The sequence below is a fragment of the Neodothiora populina genome (assembly GCF_041146345.1).
Source record: "Neodothiora populina strain CPC 39397 chromosome Unknown canker_contig_5, whole genome shotgun sequence".
In the NCBI taxonomy this organism is placed as follows: Eukaryota; Fungi; Ascomycota; class Dothideomycetes; order Dothideales; family Dothioraceae; genus Neodothiora; species Neodothiora populina.
Genome location: NW_027191405.1, coordinates 437,406 through 455,990, shown reverse-complemented (window position 1 = coordinate 455,990; position 18,585 = coordinate 437,406). Strand labels below are relative to the sequence as shown.

The 18,585-nt window shown below is 52.1% G+C and overlaps 4 protein-coding genes across 5 annotated transcripts; 2 read left to right on the top strand and 2 right to left on the bottom strand.

The window, feature by feature from the left end:
• Positions 1 to 958: 958 nt before the first annotated feature.
• Positions 959 to 4,291, bottom strand: AAFC00_005150 (uncharacterized protein; the record flags this gene model as incomplete). The annotated part of the gene is made up of 2 exons (XM_069344896.1): positions 959 to 4,028; positions 4,128 to 4,291. The coding sequence occupies 2 exons, from the start codon at positions 4,289 to 4,291 to the stop codon at positions 959 to 961; spliced, it is 3,234 nt and encodes a 1,077-aa protein (XP_069202724.1).
• A 1,399-nt stretch (positions 4,292 to 5,690) lies between these two features.
• AAFC00_005149 (uncharacterized protein) lies at positions 5,691 to 6,230 on the bottom strand (the record flags this gene model as incomplete). Its single annotated transcript, XM_069344894.1, has 1 exon — positions 5,691 to 6,230. The coding sequence occupies one exon, from the start codon at positions 6,228 to 6,230 to the stop codon at positions 5,691 to 5,693; it is 540 nt and encodes a 179-aa protein (XP_069202723.1).
• Positions 6,231 to 11,461: 5,231 nt separating this feature from the next.
• On the top strand, positions 11,462 to 14,516 carry AAFC00_005148 (uncharacterized protein; the record flags this gene model as incomplete). 2 transcript variants are annotated; one of them, XM_069344893.1, is made up of 4 exons in its annotated part: positions 11,462 to 11,723; positions 11,784 to 13,219; positions 13,271 to 13,549; positions 13,614 to 14,516. In XM_069344893.1, the coding sequence occupies 4 exons, from the start codon at positions 11,462 to 11,464 to the stop codon at positions 14,514 to 14,516; spliced, it is 2,880 nt and encodes a 959-aa protein (XP_069202722.1). The 2 variants fall into 2 exon arrangements, with proteins under 2 accessions (XP_069202722.1, XP_069202721.1); XM_069348227.1 differs by having other exon boundaries at positions 11,462 to 13,219.
• Positions 14,517 to 15,414: 898 nt separating this feature from the next.
• On the top strand, positions 15,415 to 16,969 carry AAFC00_005147 (uncharacterized protein; the record flags this gene model as incomplete). Its single annotated transcript, XM_069344892.1, has 2 exons — positions 15,415 to 16,536; positions 16,595 to 16,969. 2 exons carry the CDS (start codon positions 15,415 to 15,417, stop codon positions 16,967 to 16,969), a joined length of 1,497 nt encoding a protein of 498 aa, XP_069202720.1.
• Between the last annotated feature and the right edge of the window lie 1,616 nt (positions 16,970 to 18,585).

Here is an 18,585-nt window from a genome sequence, read left to right as displayed (position 1 = left end):
TCAGCTCGATCTCCATGTCCTGTACAGAGGACATATAGTCATCTGCCTATGTCAGATACCCTTCTTTACTCATGTCACAAGTTAAAGAGAGAGACAGCTGGTGTCTTGTCGTGAGCCTATGTGTTTGCCTGTCTCTGGGGTCGAGAAAAGCACTTCATGTGTTACATATGGCCTTCACATCGAGACTCTAAGCTCTCTCCGCCCCTGGACTGAAGGCTGATAAGAAACGGGTATATGAAGCCCTTTCACAAACAACAAATATATAGACAGAAAGATACTCCGTAGATAGATGTGATAATGTGGCTCTACGAACATCCTGTTTCATCGTACTGTGTCTTGCTGTAAATCAATCACCCATACCTCTCCTGCTCGTCAAGTGACTTAGCCTCATCGTTCTAAACACCAATTCAAATCGCATGTCACTCCACTATCGACTTCGGTCGTGCCTCAACTTGTCAACATACTTTTACAGTGTAGATGAGAAGAATTGAGGACTGGCAGCCAAGATCCCGCACGCCATACCCGCACCACCCACGGCGACGAACTCATCAATTGTTTTTCTCGCACACGTAGGTGTGAAACACTGATATAGTGAGTCTTTCGAAATATGTAGAATGTAGTATACGAGTTACTATGATATGATCGCCATGCAAAAGCTGTCACGAGAGCGGTAAACATGAGTATCATGCGTTTCTTCCATCCGCGGCAGACTGGACAGGGTCGCCCTCGATATCTTGCGGACTTGGCAGTATTTACCATGTAGAGAAAGCTCCACTCGGTCTGTTTGCGTGCGGCAGTAAATACAGATTACAAGAGCACCACTATCGAGGGAGTCGCGATAGACGGAGCACAGCAAGCGGGTAAAGTTGAAATTATTCTCTATATGTATGCAAACATGTCTGGACTTCTGATTTATGTACATGTCTCAGACCATGGATTACTAGACAATCAACGAACTCTACTCCTCGACTTCGGTGACCTTGGGCTCCTCCTCGGCAGCAACAGGATCCTCGCCCAGCGGGGCAACAGGAGCAGAAGCCGCGACCGCAACGGGCTCCAGGGGGCCAAGGCCGAAACAGTCGCCCACGCTTAAGATACTTGTTCTGACGCCCAGTAGACCGATCGCCGTGCCGACCGATTCGACAATGACTAGCACGACGACGGCCATAAGCATGCGTGGCATGAAGATGCGGTAGAGCATGAGATGTCTGCGTAGCCAAGCGGCTTCGATCACAGTAGCTACTGCGATACCGGCGTACACGAGGAAATGCACTGCTAGAGCCTTGGCTACGGAGTCCAAAAGACCTTCCTTGCGGGGCTGAACTTTCCAGAACACAACGGCGGGTACGGCGATGGCGCAGAGGATCTGGGGCGCGAAGGTGTTGAGGATGACCAGGGTTGGTGACCATGGGTAAGTAACAGTCGTGAAGGGGATGAAGGCTGTTTCCCATTGGATACTGGACAGCACGGCCTGGTGACCGGTCTTGAAGAATGAGTAAGATCCAAGAAGAGCGAGGGCTACAGGACCGATGGGAGAGGCGTGCAGGGCGTTGGCGTCAACAATCTCGAGAATGTTGAAGATGCACAAGATACAAAGCGAAAGAGTACCTTGACCCATTGGCTTCTGGAGGAGAAGCAAAACAAGTGCCCAGATGGTGGGAAGCAATGCGTAACGGGTACCATGGGTGTTTGCATATCCGAGAATGATCAGCTTCTTCCTCTTGTTTACTTGAGGGGTCATGGGGGTGAAAATGTCCGAAGTTGGGTCCGATGGGTCCAGCACTTCAGACTCGGGCTTCACAACTGCCTCTTCCTCCTCGACACCAAGGAATGGCGAGGCCCAGATGTAGGTACCGTAGCCAGCAGCCCATGCGAGTGCGAGAACAACTTGCGCAATGATGACGCGAGTGCTCTTCAATGTCGTTGGGTCAAGGGTGGGGAACCACGATCCATCGTCAGCAGCATCAAGAAGCCAGTAAGAGGCGGAGAGCACGAGGCCAACGCGGAAAGCAAAGCCGATCCACACTATAGCGGAGCCCTGATAGTTCTTGGTGCGAGCATAAAAGTCGCGAATGGCCGAAGGCAGAAGAAGAGCGACAATGAAGGGTATGCTGAGCTGCCACTTGGCAGAAGTTGAGGAGGTGGCTGAAGAGTAGTAGGTGCTGACACAGTAAGGCATCTGCTCCTCGCGGCAAAGACGAGAGAAGGAGGCCACGCGTGTCAGAACTACAAGGGAGATCGAGTTGCTGATACCGAGGAAACGATCGTGAGCGTCGGCTTGGCGCAAGGACGAAGCAGCCATGAGTGCTCCAATGGTTGTAAGCATGTACAGAAGGATCTCATCCTCCCAGATAGTGAAGGAATTGGAAGCGAAGCCGATGCACAACAGGACTGGAGGAATAAAGCAGACCCAACCCCAGAAAGACCTCGGGAGCGGCACTCGGAGACTGGAAAAAGACGTGAGAAAAGCGGAAAAGGCACCCAAGAGGCCGACGACGCCAGGAGCAGACACGGCCAAAGTGGTCGCGACCGTCGCAGGAGCCACAAACCAAAGTGCGACACCGACGACAGCGCCAGCTCCAACTCCAGCACCGCCTCTGGTGACCACAGTGTATGCATGCTCGGCACGGTCGCCGTCGAACCCGCCAGCCAAGAAAGCAAGCAGCAGCAGAGCACCAACAAGAACAGCAATGCCCATGCCCATGCTCACAAGATCGAATCTGGCCCACAGACTTCTGCAGACACGGAGATTCTCCTGCTGGTAAGACGAGAATTGATGGGCGGGGCCCTTCCATAGACCAGGGTTGCTCTTTGTGGCGGTAGAGATGATGTCCCAGGCCATGTTCGCAGAGTCCCAGAAGGAGGCGGCTGCAGCGTTCGTTGCTGCATCAAGCTTTCGCACGGCAGCGTACTCACCATGGTAACGATGAATCTGCGCAGCGGTCAAGCGACTGACTTCGGCAAGGTTCCGATAGTTGTCTCCGGACTTGCCAAGGAAAGCCTCCTTGATGGGTTGACCGAGGTTGTTGAATGGTACTGGCATACCAAGAAGCAGAGACAGAGTAGGCACGAGGTCGATCTGTTCAACTGGCCGCTCTTTTGCTGTGCGTGGAGGCTGAACCCCTGCTGCGCTGCTTCGACCGAACAAACCAGCCTTGGAGTACATCCACAAGGCCGCTTCAACCTCGTCGTCGGATTCTCCACCGTGATCGCCCTTGGCATCCATGCCATGATCTCCCATGACCACCAACAGAGTGTCATCGCTGATAGCTTCCATGATGCGCTTCAAGACGTCGTTCATCTCCTCGAGCTTTGCCGCCATAGCGGGGTGATCGGGACCATAGCGGTGACCAGCGTGATCGACTCCCAAGTAATGTCCGAAGATGACATCCCACCTGCTTACATTGTTCCGGTCCAAAAGAGGGAACAAGTGCTCATTGACACCGTTGTCTACAGTGTAAAGATCCCAAACATTGAAAGAGTCAAAGGGTCGAGTGAGCTCTTCATCGAACAGACCCGGGAACAGTGATTGCCAGGTGTCATCTCCCAATTGAACAATCTTCTTTCCCGCACTGTGCAGCTGCGCCACCAGGTTGTCTTCGTCAATGGCAGTGCCGGCGAAGTTACTGCCTGCATCGATGAAGGTGGGCAGAGTTCCGGTAGTCAATCCCTTGAGTCTCTGCAGAGTTGTCGTGGGCGGGTCCGCAATGAATGGCAAAAGGAAAGCATTCTCCGGCTGCGAAATGGCCGTGTCCCAGAGGATGGGCAGCGAGTTGTGGAAGTGGTGTGGGATATCTCCCAGCTCTTTCGGAGTAAAGGGCACGGTGAAATCATACCGGAGAGCGTCGACGATGATAACAATGGCCTTCTCGAATGACTTTGGGTGCCAACATCCGTTTGTAGAAGAGCCAGGGACGTGTGACAGAGGCGTGACCGGAGGATTGGCACATTCAGACTGATAAGGAAGGACCAGACGGGTGAGGAGGAAGCCGCTCAGGAAGAGGTATATACCGACGACGTGAAAGACTCTGTGTTATCCAAGGTTCAGCAGCCATTCGTTATTGCGTCCATTGATCTCCATTGCGGAAAGGTATCCATTTATTCGGGGATTTGGATTTCAATCATACAGTATTAGACCGAACAATGTCACCAGCAGAGCATGTCTGCTCCTGAACTGGGATTGTCTGACCTTCTGGACGTCTTTCGATCCCTCCTTTCTGACATCGTCGACGTGAACCTCTCTCTCTCCAGTCGCTGCTGCTGCTGCTGCTGCCGCTCCTCGAGCCTGCATCTTGCTCATTTCCTCAGCGATGCGCGCTTGCGCCGCCTGAGACGCTCCTTCTGGCGCCGCCATCTGCTGCAGAAAGGAAAAGGGAAACAAGGAAAAAAAGAAGAAAAAGAAAAGAGTGCTGCTTTCTTCCTATTACCTGAGATGCATGCAACTCATGAGACGTTCTTTCGCAGCAAAAGAGCAAGTGTGTTTCCTGAAAATAATAATAATTATATAATTTCAAGCAAAGCACAGGAGAGCTTTCGGCGGTCTCTGACACTGCGTAAGGTAATCACCTCTGGGCGGTCCGCCGCCCGCAATTGCACTGAAGCTTCACCTTCTTTCCCTCTTTCCCCGTCCTTCCCACCAATGACCAACGACCAAATGCCCGAGATTGCCGTTCCCGTCGGCTTCGAGCGGCGGCCCTCGCTTGAAATACCGCAGACAATGGACAATTCACCCTGACTACCTAAGGATCCACCTACGTCCTCATACTGCAGCTAGACGTCACATTTCACCCATTCCATATTCCCTTGTTCTCTACAGAGGTACTATACGATACAAGGACGGCGTACCTTTGTAAAGAATACACTTTGTGTGAGGAGTAGGAGAAGCTTAAACTTTGCCCCGTTTCATCCTCCGCAATGTTCATCCACACTTCCTCTCATGCAAAACGGTTGGCAGTATTGAAGTATCAAATGTTTCAGATGTCCAGGGGCTGCCCTCGAATTCGTAGCCACAAATCCCTCTGCCAATGGGTCATCTAACTCCCCAGAGGCCGGAAGTGCTTCTGGATTTGGTTTTTTGTTCGAGTAAAGTAAGGTTAATGCTATTTTACAAAGCACACATTACTCAAAAGCGTGTAATATATATCGAAAGGGTCTCAGCATCCAAGAAGTGAAGTTTTCAACAAGCCTCCTGCGACCCGCGGAACCCTTCCGTGTCGTCATCCAATACCAGCTTCGTGTTCTTTTGGGCGCCACCAAAGAGAAGTTGTGAGAAGAGTAGATGAAAAAAAGGTAAAAGAGGTAAAAGAGAACAGAAACAAAAGTACAAGTTGCCGCAACAGGTTACAGCGAATAGTCGACGCATTCCTTCGTGAGGGTGGATAGCGACCGACAAAGACATTAGCAATACTCCAGGGTATCATATGTTGACTGCTGCTTCGATTGCAGAACGTCGACCGTCGACCAGGAGCGAGACTTGTTGGCCGACGAGGTCTATATGTCGCGAAGAGAATGAAGAAAATCTAAGTATATATGAAAAGTGGCCGGACATTGACTAGCCGGTGGTCGAATGTTAAGATGGCGCCTCGAAAGGTGAAATATGACTAGCACGATAGAGACGCAACGTGTAGCTTTGGGAGAGTCGTGACGTGCCGCTGGGAGCGTATATAATCGTGGGTCCATGGGTAGAAAGGCTATGAGAAGCGTGCCTCGACTTCCTTCTCTGTGAGACCGCCTATCCGTTCGAGGTCGAGAGATTGGAATCGATCCGACTGGTCTTTCTGGTAAGGAGGTAGCTTTTCCGAGAGCGGCTCGAGACCGATGCTGTGCTCTCCGACGCGGACCAGGACAACGCGGCCGGACTGGGGCTTTCCGGATGCATCAAGTTCCTCTGGGAAAGTAATGCGGATCTCAGGCACAGGACTGGTCGGAGGTGCGTCCGAGTTGTCGATGAGGCTTTGCTTCTCCTGGTAGACAATGATCGACTCTGAAGGTCGTACGGCAACACGACGGTGGCTGCTGTAGCGTGATGAACCCGACGAGGCATTCTTCTCGTTGTACATGGGTAGTTGTTGCATCGACTGTCTTTTCCGACGCAGGACATAGAGGGCGATGAGCGCGAAGATAGCAACAATGATGAGCACAAGAAGAGTCACAAGTAGCCCGATCATGGTAGGGTCGTAGAAGTCGTCATTGTCGCTTCTGGCGACGAGGCTAATGAGTCCAGCCTTCATGTTGATGTGGTTTGATTTGTTGATCAAACACTAGTGAGCGAGTGAGGGGTGCTTAGAGCGAGTGTGGATGTAAAGAACGTATTGATCCGGGGTGGTGTGGTTTGTTGTAATATAAAATCCCTCTCAGGAATGTTGCGTCATGAAAGATGAGGAAGGATCCACTTGAACCAAGGTTGTGCGGAATCTGGAGGAAAGATGATCGATCTGGAGAAAAGTGGTCGGTGATCAGCGGATGCCCTATTCTACCATGTCCACTATCTGGCAATTGACGCGATCAAGTGTCTCGCGAGGGAAAGTGTTCAACCCTGTACATGTGACATGGTTTGGACCAGACTCGAAGGGGAGGCTCGAGTGACAAAGTGACCGAGTAAATCGATTGACCAAGTGAGACTGAGCGACCAACCCCTGCGCGAATGACACCAATGAATGACATCAATGGCACCAACGGAACACTGTGTGTCTGCAACGCGACCAGCCAGATGGGCGCGTACGAGGCGCGAAGGGAAAAGGTTGGGGGTTGGGATCGCGCGGGAGGTGCGGAGCCGGATAACGTGCAAAAAAGTCAGGTACGAGACAACATACATTCTTTCGAGTTGAAAATGGGGTGGTTCGGCGATTGTGATTCGTCCAAAGTACTAGCTGGACTGGCGTGGAGAATTGGAAACCGGACACGAGGAGAGGAGGAAACAGAGAAAGGACGCACACGAACAGCTAAAAGAGTGAAGCTGCTGTAGCAAAAGAAAAAAGGTGATTCGAATAGAGAGAGAAGAAAGATCCAAGAAGGTTGTGAGGCCAGCGACAATTCGAGGTACCACTCACGAGTTTGAGAGGAAATGGCCGTGTTTTTGGTTGTCCTTGTCGTGACGCCCGTTGGAAATTGAGCTTGGCAAGCAGCGGCCCCTCGCCAGCCAATGGGGCGCCCTGTCAAGCGCCAGCCCCGGTGCACGGCCAGCCAGCTTCATCACGCTTAATTTTGTTGTCAAGCAACCCCTATAACGACCATGCCCGTTTCGGTAGGGAACGTTCTGCGGCATGGTCTAAAAGCTGGGGTTCACACTCGGGACATATTGCATGGGAGTCTCGCTGCACAGAGCTCCTTCTCGTCTGCTGTAGAGTGCTTCACCAGAGCTTCCTGACGCAGATTTTGATTGTCTTGCACGCGTTGTCTTGCTGAGCCATATCGGTCGATGGCCGACCTGTACCTGTTGATCATTAGCATAAGCTTGTGCGCTAAGCAATCAGTACCGCCCACCGCTTTTGACTGATCGTCTCAATCAATCTTGGCATCCGTCCCTTTCGCATCTTTCGTCATATGTCTGAAGTGTGGGTGGACGGTTGCGCACCTCAGTTTGCAGTTTGCACAGTTGCGTGTTGTGTGCGAGGTACGTACCTTTCGCGGGTTACTGTATCCCATTCCTACGTGCGCCCTACAATCACAACAACATTGCGGAGATCAAGCCGGTGTTCATGATACAGTATTTGTTATATCGCGAGTAACTCATGCATTCGTGATTCCTTAACCAGCTCCGCAATCCTGTCACTTGCAATTGTTTGCATAGTTCTGACCAACATATTCTGACCCCTTGTTATTCTCCGTAAACCTATAACGTGTGATATTTCATCTGCAAACGGGAAACGTCAAGTCCTTTCCGCAAGAACCGAGTTGTACGTGCGAGGTGTACGGCTTCCATTTCAGAAATGGGCAGGTGAACGTTGTGATTATATTTAGCTTCAATTGCATACGACGCTCCGGCAGATCATTAAAGTAACCTTCAGTCGAGGCAACTCATGGAAAATTACAATTCATCTGTATGTGGATCATGTTTTGGTTCATGTTCTATCACTTCTGGAAACCGAAAACCCCGACTTTTTTGTAAGGCACTACGTCCGCCATACATATCTATGATGTGTGATACGGTGGTTCAGCAAGTTTGCACACAAGGCGCTCGCCGTACGGGTACGTACTTAATTGTATAGACAAACATAAGTATGAAGGCAGAAATCTCCATTGCCCCATCCATTAAGAGAGCGAGAACCTTGTCCGACATGTCGAGCAGATTCTGATACGCTTGATGCGGCAGATCACCCTGATCTCCCCGATCTGCTTGATCTACCTGATTTGCCTGGAGAGCTACAATGGCCGCTAATCAGATGCGCCCACGATGTCCTCGACCATCAACTCTCGATGTACTCGAGCACATATCTGTATGACGAGACCATCTATATACTGTGGTGCTAATCAGGCAATAACAGACAAACTGTACGTATCTCGTATTCTGCCTTGGTGTTTGATCACATGGAACCACATGTTACAAGCACAGCCAAACAATCCGAAGTTGGTGCCATTACTCAGGTATGAGGAGTACAGGGTTGTCCATGTACGCATGCAGGCTTCTTGCATGACCGCCAATCCATATGGCTCGATAAGCAATGCAAGGCTACAACCATGATTGATTAGGCTGCTACTGCGCGAAGGGACCAGCTGCAATCGCCGTAGAAGCAGCCACGTAGGCAGGCAAGCGCATCAACTCAAGGAGCTCAGCTTAAGGTCTGCAGCCCGATCCGATATATGCTTGAGTCAGGTCGATTGCAATACAAGGTTTCAGGTCGTACCACTTAGTAGAAGGTTGGCTGTTTTTACCGACCTGAGTACTTCAGTAGCAAAAGTCCAACCGCAACCGAAGCATATTGGACTATGAGTTACACGATAAATCAAGCGCAACAGATGAGTAGACACCGCGCTGGGTGCCGTGTTGCCATGCGTCCGACCGAGGTACTGTTTGCATTCCTTGCCAAGAGCAATAGCATGATTTCGACCTGAGGATGCAAAAGCAAAGCCGCATACAGCTTCAATCTAGGCACATTTGGTCGGTGAAGTAAAACAGAATGTGGAGGGATGCCCGACTTGTCATGTACGATGACTGCGAAACGAAACGCTAATCGGATTGCTGTATGCCACAATGCCAAAGCAGTCGATGCATTGAATTTGCTAATGAGCTGGCTTACTGCATGCAGTCGATCCAGTTGAGGTAAGACTGAAGCATGATCCCAAGAAGCAGCTACAGGATCCTCCACAAACGCTCCATGAGACTGTGCTACATTGTCACTGGACCTCGCACTTGTACGCTTTCAAGGTGCCACGGATACGTAGGGAAGCAATATGGCCAACTGATCTGTTCCACGTGCAAAGAGGCAAATTGGGGTTGCCGCTCAACGTCGGTGTCGCATGCAAGGTCTGCAGCTACTTTGTTGTCGAGTGCACCGGTGCTGCAAGGTCCGAAGACAAGACCCAAGTCGTGCACACGCGACCGGGAATCGCTTGTCTGGTCTCTCCGCACTTTCGTGGCGTGACGAGTCGATGATCAAGGCATTTGCATCAGAAGTGAGATTGACGTTGACTCGCACACGGGATCTGGCTGTTTGTCCGATCCGACGTCTATGGAATGGCAGATCTTGAACGGGTGGGTAGAAGTCAGGAACTCACGCGGTAGATCCAAGACGGCAGGAGGCAGCGACAGACACAAGAAAGTAGTGGGAAATATTGAGTAGAAATTACACACGACCAACTCCGCTGTAGATAATATGAGTTGTGGTTGTCGTTCCTTACCCCTTGACCGGTGCGCAGATAAATGGTTCTGTGCTATCAGCGGCATCGATAAGGCGGATGGCGCAAGTGTTGGCTAAGGCAAGGTAAGGCAAGGTACAAGTTTCGTGCCAGCTTCTGTGCGCCTTAGCTGGATCAAATGGGCGTTGAACGCACAGCGACCCCTCTCCAACAAATGCCTAACCGGAGCAGACGCGTACAGTGTGTCAGAGTGGAAGGGGGCAGTGTCGCTAACCTATGCTATAATAGTCGATAGTAAAGTAGTACTTGCTATTTTGATAGGGATATTCGAGCATTAACCCAAGGTGTCTACTAGTACGCTACATTCTACACAAACAGGACCCGTCTCTTTCGATTCTGCTGCTGTTGCTGCTGCTGCTGCACCGTTGAGGCGACCCCGTACTACAGGAACTCACTAAGCAATCCGATCTCCACTGGCTTGCCGGGAGAAGCTGACACCAGATCACATCGAACCGTGCGGCTCAGATTCAAGTGACTTCCGGGCTTGGGGGAGAGGCGGCTTTCGGGATAGCTAGACTCGCACAGGGAAAGCGCAAACGGGAGGTCCCTGTGTCCCTGGCGCGACATGAGCTTAGGAGCGTCTAGGGTCGATGATTGTCATGCGCCCTCTCCATCAATCTAGACCTACAGTGCCGTGTTAACTGTACTTGTTCTGTACACCTTCTTTTTCCCCTGATAACACACGACTGCAGCCTGACTTTTTATTCCTGTTGATAATTCCTAGACATACAGCTCTCTCTGCTGCTTTTACCGCTTGTCTCTGCTCTGCTTGCCTCTGGGGCTTGGCTTGCAGCATCATCCCAGTCAGCTTTTAATCATAGCACAAGAGATCGCCGCAACTTTGACAACTTTGCTAGCCGCATTCCTAACAAGCTCTTTTTCCCATCCCTCCCCCCTTCCATCTCCAGTCCCTTGCTGTCATCTTGCTGTCAGTTAGCCACAAGTCAGGTCGTAACCCAGACTCCGCAATAATTCAGAGCGCGTATGGGATGCGATTGAAGCACTCTTCACCTTCCATGCGACTCAGAGGCGCGCATTCTCGCCCTCGAAGCCGTGTCAACGCAGGAGCTCCTGCTGCTGTTGCTGCACCTGCTGTTGCCTGTTGAAATTGCACATATCACTCTCGCACCCACCTTGCAGACGGGTGATTTTCTCTGTGCATACAGCTACATCACTGGGACTGTCGTCCTTACCTTTGACTCTCGTCATCTATTCCATCCCTACGCCCCTTTCTGTACATGCCGCTGTAAAACAAGTACCCCGCCCAGGTACAACCGTTGTCAGACCAAAAGACAGCTGCCCTAAGCATCACAGTACGTCCATGGATTACCTACCTTACCTCTGGCACTTTCACTGCAAGCACGTGCTGGCAGAAGATACTGACCTCTACCAACCAGTCCCTTCCGTATCGTCAGGTCTGCAACACTGCTGCACATAATACTGCTGCCATATCCTCACGTTCATAATCTCTCGTTCTTGATCAGTCCGTCTACATATTCACTGCCATTAGTGCTGCCACACGCTCTTGCCATTTCAGACAGGCCATCCAGACTCGGCAGCAGAAGTCCAACTAATTCCACTCTCTCCACCCGAGTCTTCGCACATAATGTCTTCGGTTCAGAATAACAATCAGCCAAGTCTACCGAGCTCTTTCTTGATGCGTTCATCAAGAGCTGGCTCGCAAATGGATCAGGACAGGCTCGTTGATGACCCAACCCAGCCTCGTGCGACCGCCAACAATCTGTCCGGTCGCAGACCTTCCAGCAGGTGGGGCGAGAATTCGATATGGAACATCAGCGGCGTGCCGTCTTCTGTCAGTGGTCTAGGAGCACCTGCTTCGACGCGCGATGTTCTTTCTTCCTCCAGAGGTTCGTGGTGTCCTTCGTCTGAAGCTTCAACTACTCGCAAGACTCACATGAACATTCCAGATGCTAGCCTTAAGCCACTAGCGAAAGACAACATCGAAGGCAAGACAGGATCTGGCGCTTTAGTCGACTCATCGGTCTCGGAGAGTGATGGATGGTTCGCTCGCTCCGCGTCCTTTTCGTCCTCCAAGGTCACCGATCGCCCTGCCCACGATTTCAAGTCGTCTGATTCCACCTATGCTTCCACGCGTGAGCCGTCCACAGCCAACATATCACAAGTCTACACTGGAGCTCCGCGACACGCTTCCATATCTACCTATTCCACCCGGCATGCACCGGTCAGCCTGAACGCCAGCAATGGGTCAATGGCGCCATTCGCAACCGCATTCGAGATCCCCACTGCTTCAATGGCCAACGAGGCTCCACAGGTCTTCACCAAGTTCAACTCGACGACCAAGCCGCCCGTATCTCGAGCTGTCGATTCTGCCTGGGGTGACGGCATCGCATCGCACTCTCCCGTTGATGAAAGAAAGAGCTTGGGCAATGGGGGATTGGGGTATCATAGTCAGGCCTCGTCACGCAACAACAGTCTTCCGCCATCACGACACAGCGACGTGCCTCCGCAGTATCCAGTGCGAGCAGAGATCTACCCTGATGCGCAAGCGACTGCAAACCTGCTACGTCAGAATAGCGTGACGGGCACTTCGCGTGCGAACGTTGCCGCGGCCAACCGATTCGACAGCCCGATAGCCTACATGACAGCTCAGGCAGGACAAATGAGCATAACGGGAGACAAATTAGATATGCACAACCAGCAACATTCCAGCGTTCCTCCCCGGCTTGGACCTTCGCCCTCCGCCTACGATACCTCGCCTATATCTTCGAGGGCCGTGTCCCGTGTTGCGTATAATTTCACCGCCGAGTCAGAAGATGTCGAAGAGATGACACGCGCCTTGTATGCTGGAGACGCACGTTCTGGACAGCCACTTCCGGATGCAGTCAACTTCCGTACTCCTCGCTACGATGGTCGGACCTATGTCAGCAATGCCGCTCAATATTCAAGACAGCCCGCTCATTATCCCGGAAGTGCCGCTTCGCAGCGCACATTCGACCAACCTAGCGGGCATGCTCTGACAAATGGCTATCAAAGCACCCCTCATAGTCATGCTGCTGCCCTGGAGCAGAAGCTGCGCTCATTGCCCGTGCATTATCAAGAGCAGCCTTTACTTCAGGACCCTCGCCATCTTGCCATGTTGAGACAGATGCAGCCAAATGTATACGGCCAGTACCCGTTCCGCGAGGTCATGCCCTTGTATGGCATGCCTGTACCTCACCCGAACTTCCCTCATGGATTTCCTGTCGGTGTTGCACCCGTCATGGACATGGCCGCTGTTCCCAGAGGACCTCGAGAAACCCACGAAACCGGCCAGGGCGTCCGCAGTCAACTTCTCGAGGACTTCAAGCAGAATGCAAAGACCAACAAGAGATACGACCTAAAGGTGAGAGAATATGATGCTCGTGCTGGTATGACTTTTTACTGACTGATGTAGGACATATACGACCATGTTGTGGAGTTCAGTGGCGACCAACACGGTTCTCGCTTCATCCAGCTCAAGTTGGAGTCGGCAAACAGTGACGAGAAGGAGCGCACCTTTCGCGAGATCCAGCCGAACGCTCTGCAGTTGATGACGGATGTGTTCGGCAACTACGTGATCCAGAAGTTCTTTGAACATGGCGACCAGACACAGAAGAAGATCTTGGCGAACAAGATGAAAGGGCACGTCCGAACACTCTCGCTGCAGATGTACGGATGCAGAGTCGTACAAAAGGTGAAATCAAAATCTCGCAGTTGAGCGCTGGTAGCAGAGCGACGTAGCTGACATGATGAAACAGGCTCTTGACCACATTCTCAACGACCAACAGGCTTCCCTGATCCGTGAGCTCAAGGACGACATCATCCGATGTGTCAAGGATCAAAACGGCAACCATGTCATCCAGAAGGCCATCGAGCGCTGTGACGCCAAGGACATTGACTTCATCTTCAGTGCTTTCACCAATCAGATACACACGCTGAGTATCCACACGTACGGTTGTCGTGTGATCCAGCGCTGTCTCGAGCATTGCGAATTACCTACTCGGCAAGCGATCCTTCGCGAACTGCAGGACAGCATGCCGGGGCTGATAGGTGATGGTTTCGGCAACTACGTGGTTCAGCACGTGGTAGAGCACGGAGAGGCACACGATAAGCAGAAGGTGCTCGACCTTGTCATCAAGGGTCTGGAAGGGTACAGCAAGCACAAGTTTGCCAGCAACGTTGTCGAGCAATGCCTCACTCACGCATCGGACGCATGGCGTCGTGAGGTACTGGACATTATTGTTCAAGGCAACCGCCGCGAGGGCGAGGGCATGCTCCTCAGCTTCATCAGAGACAACTACGGGAACTATGTCATCCAGAAGCTGCTTGATGTGTTGAACGAACGCGAGTACTATACATTTATGTCGCTGCTGCAGCCTGAAATGGCAAAGGCCAAGCGCTTGGGATGCGGCAAGCAGGTCATGTCGATTGAGAAGAAGATGCACCGATTCGCTCCCTACGGATCTTTGCACGCCCCGGTGGCATACCAAAGCCACAGCATCAGTGCAGCGACGACGCCACCTCCACTGACATCTGACACCAGGAGTGTCCAAACCAGCTCGGTGGCCAGTGTCAACGGTGACGCGACAGAAGGTGCACCGGCCAGCCGTAAGGGATCTGTACAGAGCAATGAGCCAAGCGTCTACGAGATGGGCCACTAGCGAACAAATGAGCATCCGCCTGACAGCACCATGTACATTGCAAAGGAAAGGCCTTGCAAGGAACGGCTTTTCTGTTACTTATCTGCAGCATTGATTGATCAGCACTGTCTGATTGTATTTCGACATGATTAACGAACCACATAACTCATACCACTTGACACACATGCACACACAGCAACAAAACGGCGCAATTATGGGGCGACATTTGCCAAAAAAAACACATCTGGGCGCCTGGGGAAAAGGGAAAGAATGGAGCGACTTGGGGGTCTCTTACTTGCGGGAGACATATTGCGTTGAAACACCGAGGAAATGGATGAACCTTGGGCTGGAGTTCAATGATTGGAAAACGGGATTGTGTAAGGAATCAGGAGTCCTTGGGTCGTCGAGGGCTCCATGCTTTGACAAGGAGATTTTCGGACTTGTGATTGTTGCTTTCGACACTGCTTGTTTTCATATACCAATATTTTACCTTAGTGTTTATGAATCATAACTATTGTTATCTCTGCGTCGATGGCCTGGGTTACTTTGGGTGCGAGTGATGTTTGGTCAGTGCACGAGGAGTGCTAAGGTAAGGCACCCTGGTGCAAGTAGAATATCTCGGTATCCATATTTAGAAGAGATCAAGGGGGAAAGATGGCCATCCTTGTCTTGTGCTGCTGTTGTTATTGTGCGGTACGTGCTTTGAGGTACTGTAGACGTCGGCGTCACAGGCACTCTCACTCTCACTCTCCTTCCTCATTCGATCAATTCAAGGGTCCCCCACCTGCCTTGGAAACATTTCCGACTCTGACAGCCCCCCACCCCCCTTCGGCCGACAACAGACAGAGTCCCGTCACAACCAACCGCATTCGCTCTCTACATCGCCTGCACCAGCGACGTCTACCTGCAAACCCCCCAGATGTCGGCGCCGCGCTTGACTTTCCTCTACCCCTTTCTGTTCGCCCCGGCGGTCAAGCCCGCGACGGTCAGGGAGGCTTCACGATCCGCGAGACGAGCATTCACGACAACGAATAGAAAAAGACAACCTCCCGCCGTGCATCAGAGATACGGCACTGCCAACGAGCCTCCGCCACACCTGGAACGCGGGAAACCAGAGGCCAAGTCAAAAGAGCTGGTCACTGCGACGACGCCCGAGGCCGACGAAGACACCAGAACAGCAGCCAAGTCAGAGGCGGCGTTGGAGAATGAGCAGGATGCTGCAGCTGTAGCCATCAAGGCCAAGGCGGGGACTACGGCCAAAGAGAAGCGGAAACAGGCAAACAAGATCAAGGGGACCCCTCAGGAGACGGAGCCGCCGGCGGAGCAGCAGCAGCAGCAGCAGGAAGACCAGAGAGCAATCGAGGCCCTGCCTCCGACTGGGAAATTACCACCAACGCCTGTCGTGGACGGCACAGAGTCGGCGCCTTTAGCAGGACCTTCTCCCCAGCCCCAGATACACGCGAGACCGCTCGAAACTGTCCTGAACATGGCCGCCGCAGACTCTACTGACTCGGCCGGCTCAGCGAGCACCTACACCGGACCCCCGCAACCTGCGTCTACAGAGCAAACACAACAGCCAAATGCTGATGCGCAGCAAGAACAGCCTCGCCTCGGCCAGCGAAAACCACCGCACATTTCCACTCCTCCTTATATCCACCACTTTGACACGTATGGCCTGGTGCGCCGGCTGGAAGAGGGAGGCTGGACCCAGGCACAGGCCATCACTCTCATGAAGGCCGTGCGTCTCATCCTCTCCGAGAACATGGATCTTGCCCACCATGGCCTCGTCTCCAAATCCAACGTAGAAAACGAGAGCTACCTCTTCAGCGCGGCCTGCAGCGAGCTCAAGACAGAGATCCAGATGAAGCGCACCGCAGAGGGCGAGCGGTCCAGGACCGACCGCACCCAGCTTCAGCACGAGGTTGAGATACTGAGTCAGAGAATGACACAGGAGAGCGCTACCATGAAGGATGAACTCAAGGGCATGTTTGACGACCGAAAGATGTTTGTGAGGAACGATCAGAGAGACGCCGAGCGCAAGGTATGTCAACATTTTTATATCTGCTCATCCAGCGCTGACTGACACTTCTCCCCCACAGATCCAAGAACTCAACTACCGCATCACCGTGTCTCTCAATTCCGATTCTAGATCCGACGTCGAGGGCGTGCGCTGGATCATCACCAAACGCGCCATTTCTGCTCTCGCCATCTGCGTCGCCATGATCCTAGGTTCCATCAAGTTTGCCTCCTCGGTCGCGCAGTGGGAAGAGGAAGAGAAGAAACAGCTGGCCGCTGCCAGGAAACAGAGCGAAGGCCTGATGTCGGACAACATGGGCGACAACAGCCCCAAAGCCTTGAGAGGTAACGGTAGTGGCTCGAGCAACATCAACAGCGCTGAAAAGTCAGGCACAGATGAGATCAGAGACATCCTCGTCAAGCAGGGTGACAATCCTGCCTTTGTTTCTTTGGGTTAGCCCCTCCACACGCCGAGGGTCAGGCATGCCTGCCATCAGCAGAAACACAGATAAAGATAGAGCCGAGACCTTTCTCAGCCTACTCGTCAGATAGGTACCTGCTGTGGCGCGATCACCGGTTGTGATTCAGCATTCGGCCGATATTCCTAACGTTGTTCACATTCTTGTTTCTTCTCCCACATGATGGTCACTGCAACGGACACAATCGTCATATTTTCTTACTGTACAAGATACCCCAACACCCGTCCACATGCTGCCAAACACTTGCAAATTAGACCTCGGGAGGCGTGAGCGGGACCAAACATCCATCTGAGTTCACTCCCATTGATACAATGTTCATGGGGGCGTCGAAACCTTGGTTCATGACTCAGGAATGACACTCGAACCGATACCAAGGTACCCGACTATCACCTCTTCTACTACCGAGACCATTCTTCATTTTGTCATCTGAACTCTGCTCGTGACCCATTTGCAAAGCACACCGCTGGTCGTACCGTTGCCCATGCACTGCTTCGAATAGCTTATTAAAGTTTCATTGTTATCATCTACGAAACCTTAAGGTGGTTTACGGTCATATCATTTTCCCCGAACCAAGTCCGTACTCCTCAGTACCAACTACCTCATGCTGCCCCATCGATCTCGCAAACAAACGCTACAGTCAGACAAGCCACCTGTTCCCTTGCCCGAACTATCTCGTTACTTACAGTACCGTGTGCGCTGTCTTTTGCTGTATAATTCTTCCGTCTCCGTGGACAATTTGAGATTGATGATATACACGCAACTTGTTCGCAGATCGCATAACTGTAGTGTGGTTGCAGCTTGCATATAGCCGAACTTCCTTGCTGTTCATCCGTCACGCCCGCCTCCGCTGGACGAGTCGGATAACGACTTCGATCTTCTTTGTCTCTTGCTTTGTGCGATACCCGCTTTAGGTTTAGACTAGTCGTCCGAGACGAGGATGCACGTGCATCGTGCAATCGATTGTTCAGTAAGGTAGTAGTCCAAAAGGTCCACTGTGCATGCATGTCTTCGGTTTCGGTAGCTGTGCCATCGGTACGTGGCTTTTGGAGGGCCCTACTGCGCCGCTGCTGTACATAACCTTACCTGATTGTACATGGCAACTCTGCTGCGCCCTCGGAGGGTGGTTCGTCAGCTCCCAGAGCTGGTCACTCTGTGGTGAAGCTTCGTATCCTGGTTTTCAGGACGATCGCTGGCAACAGAGGTGGATCGATCTTACATTCTATGTATGAAGTGCGACTGTAGACGATGCAGAGTTTGATCGCCCAAAATAAGTCATGGTTCTATCAATGTCGTTCAGTAATCGTCCCCAACATTACCCACAGTGGTATGGTTCCGATGGGACGGTCCCGGCGCCTGTCTCAATCAATCTGTCAGCCTCTCCCCCGCATTCCCACGGTGATCGCTCCAGGGTCTAGACGAGCCAATACGGCTGCGTAGTGCCGTCCTGTGCGGTAAACGCCATACCTTACTTAATCTCGAGGTTCGGGGGAACATGGTTTTGCCTTTCGAGTGCCCTTTGGCTCTTGGTGAGTGCATTGAAACCCTCCCCGCTCCCCTTGTCTTTGCCTTGATGGAGAGCTGTCGCAGCCGCCGAC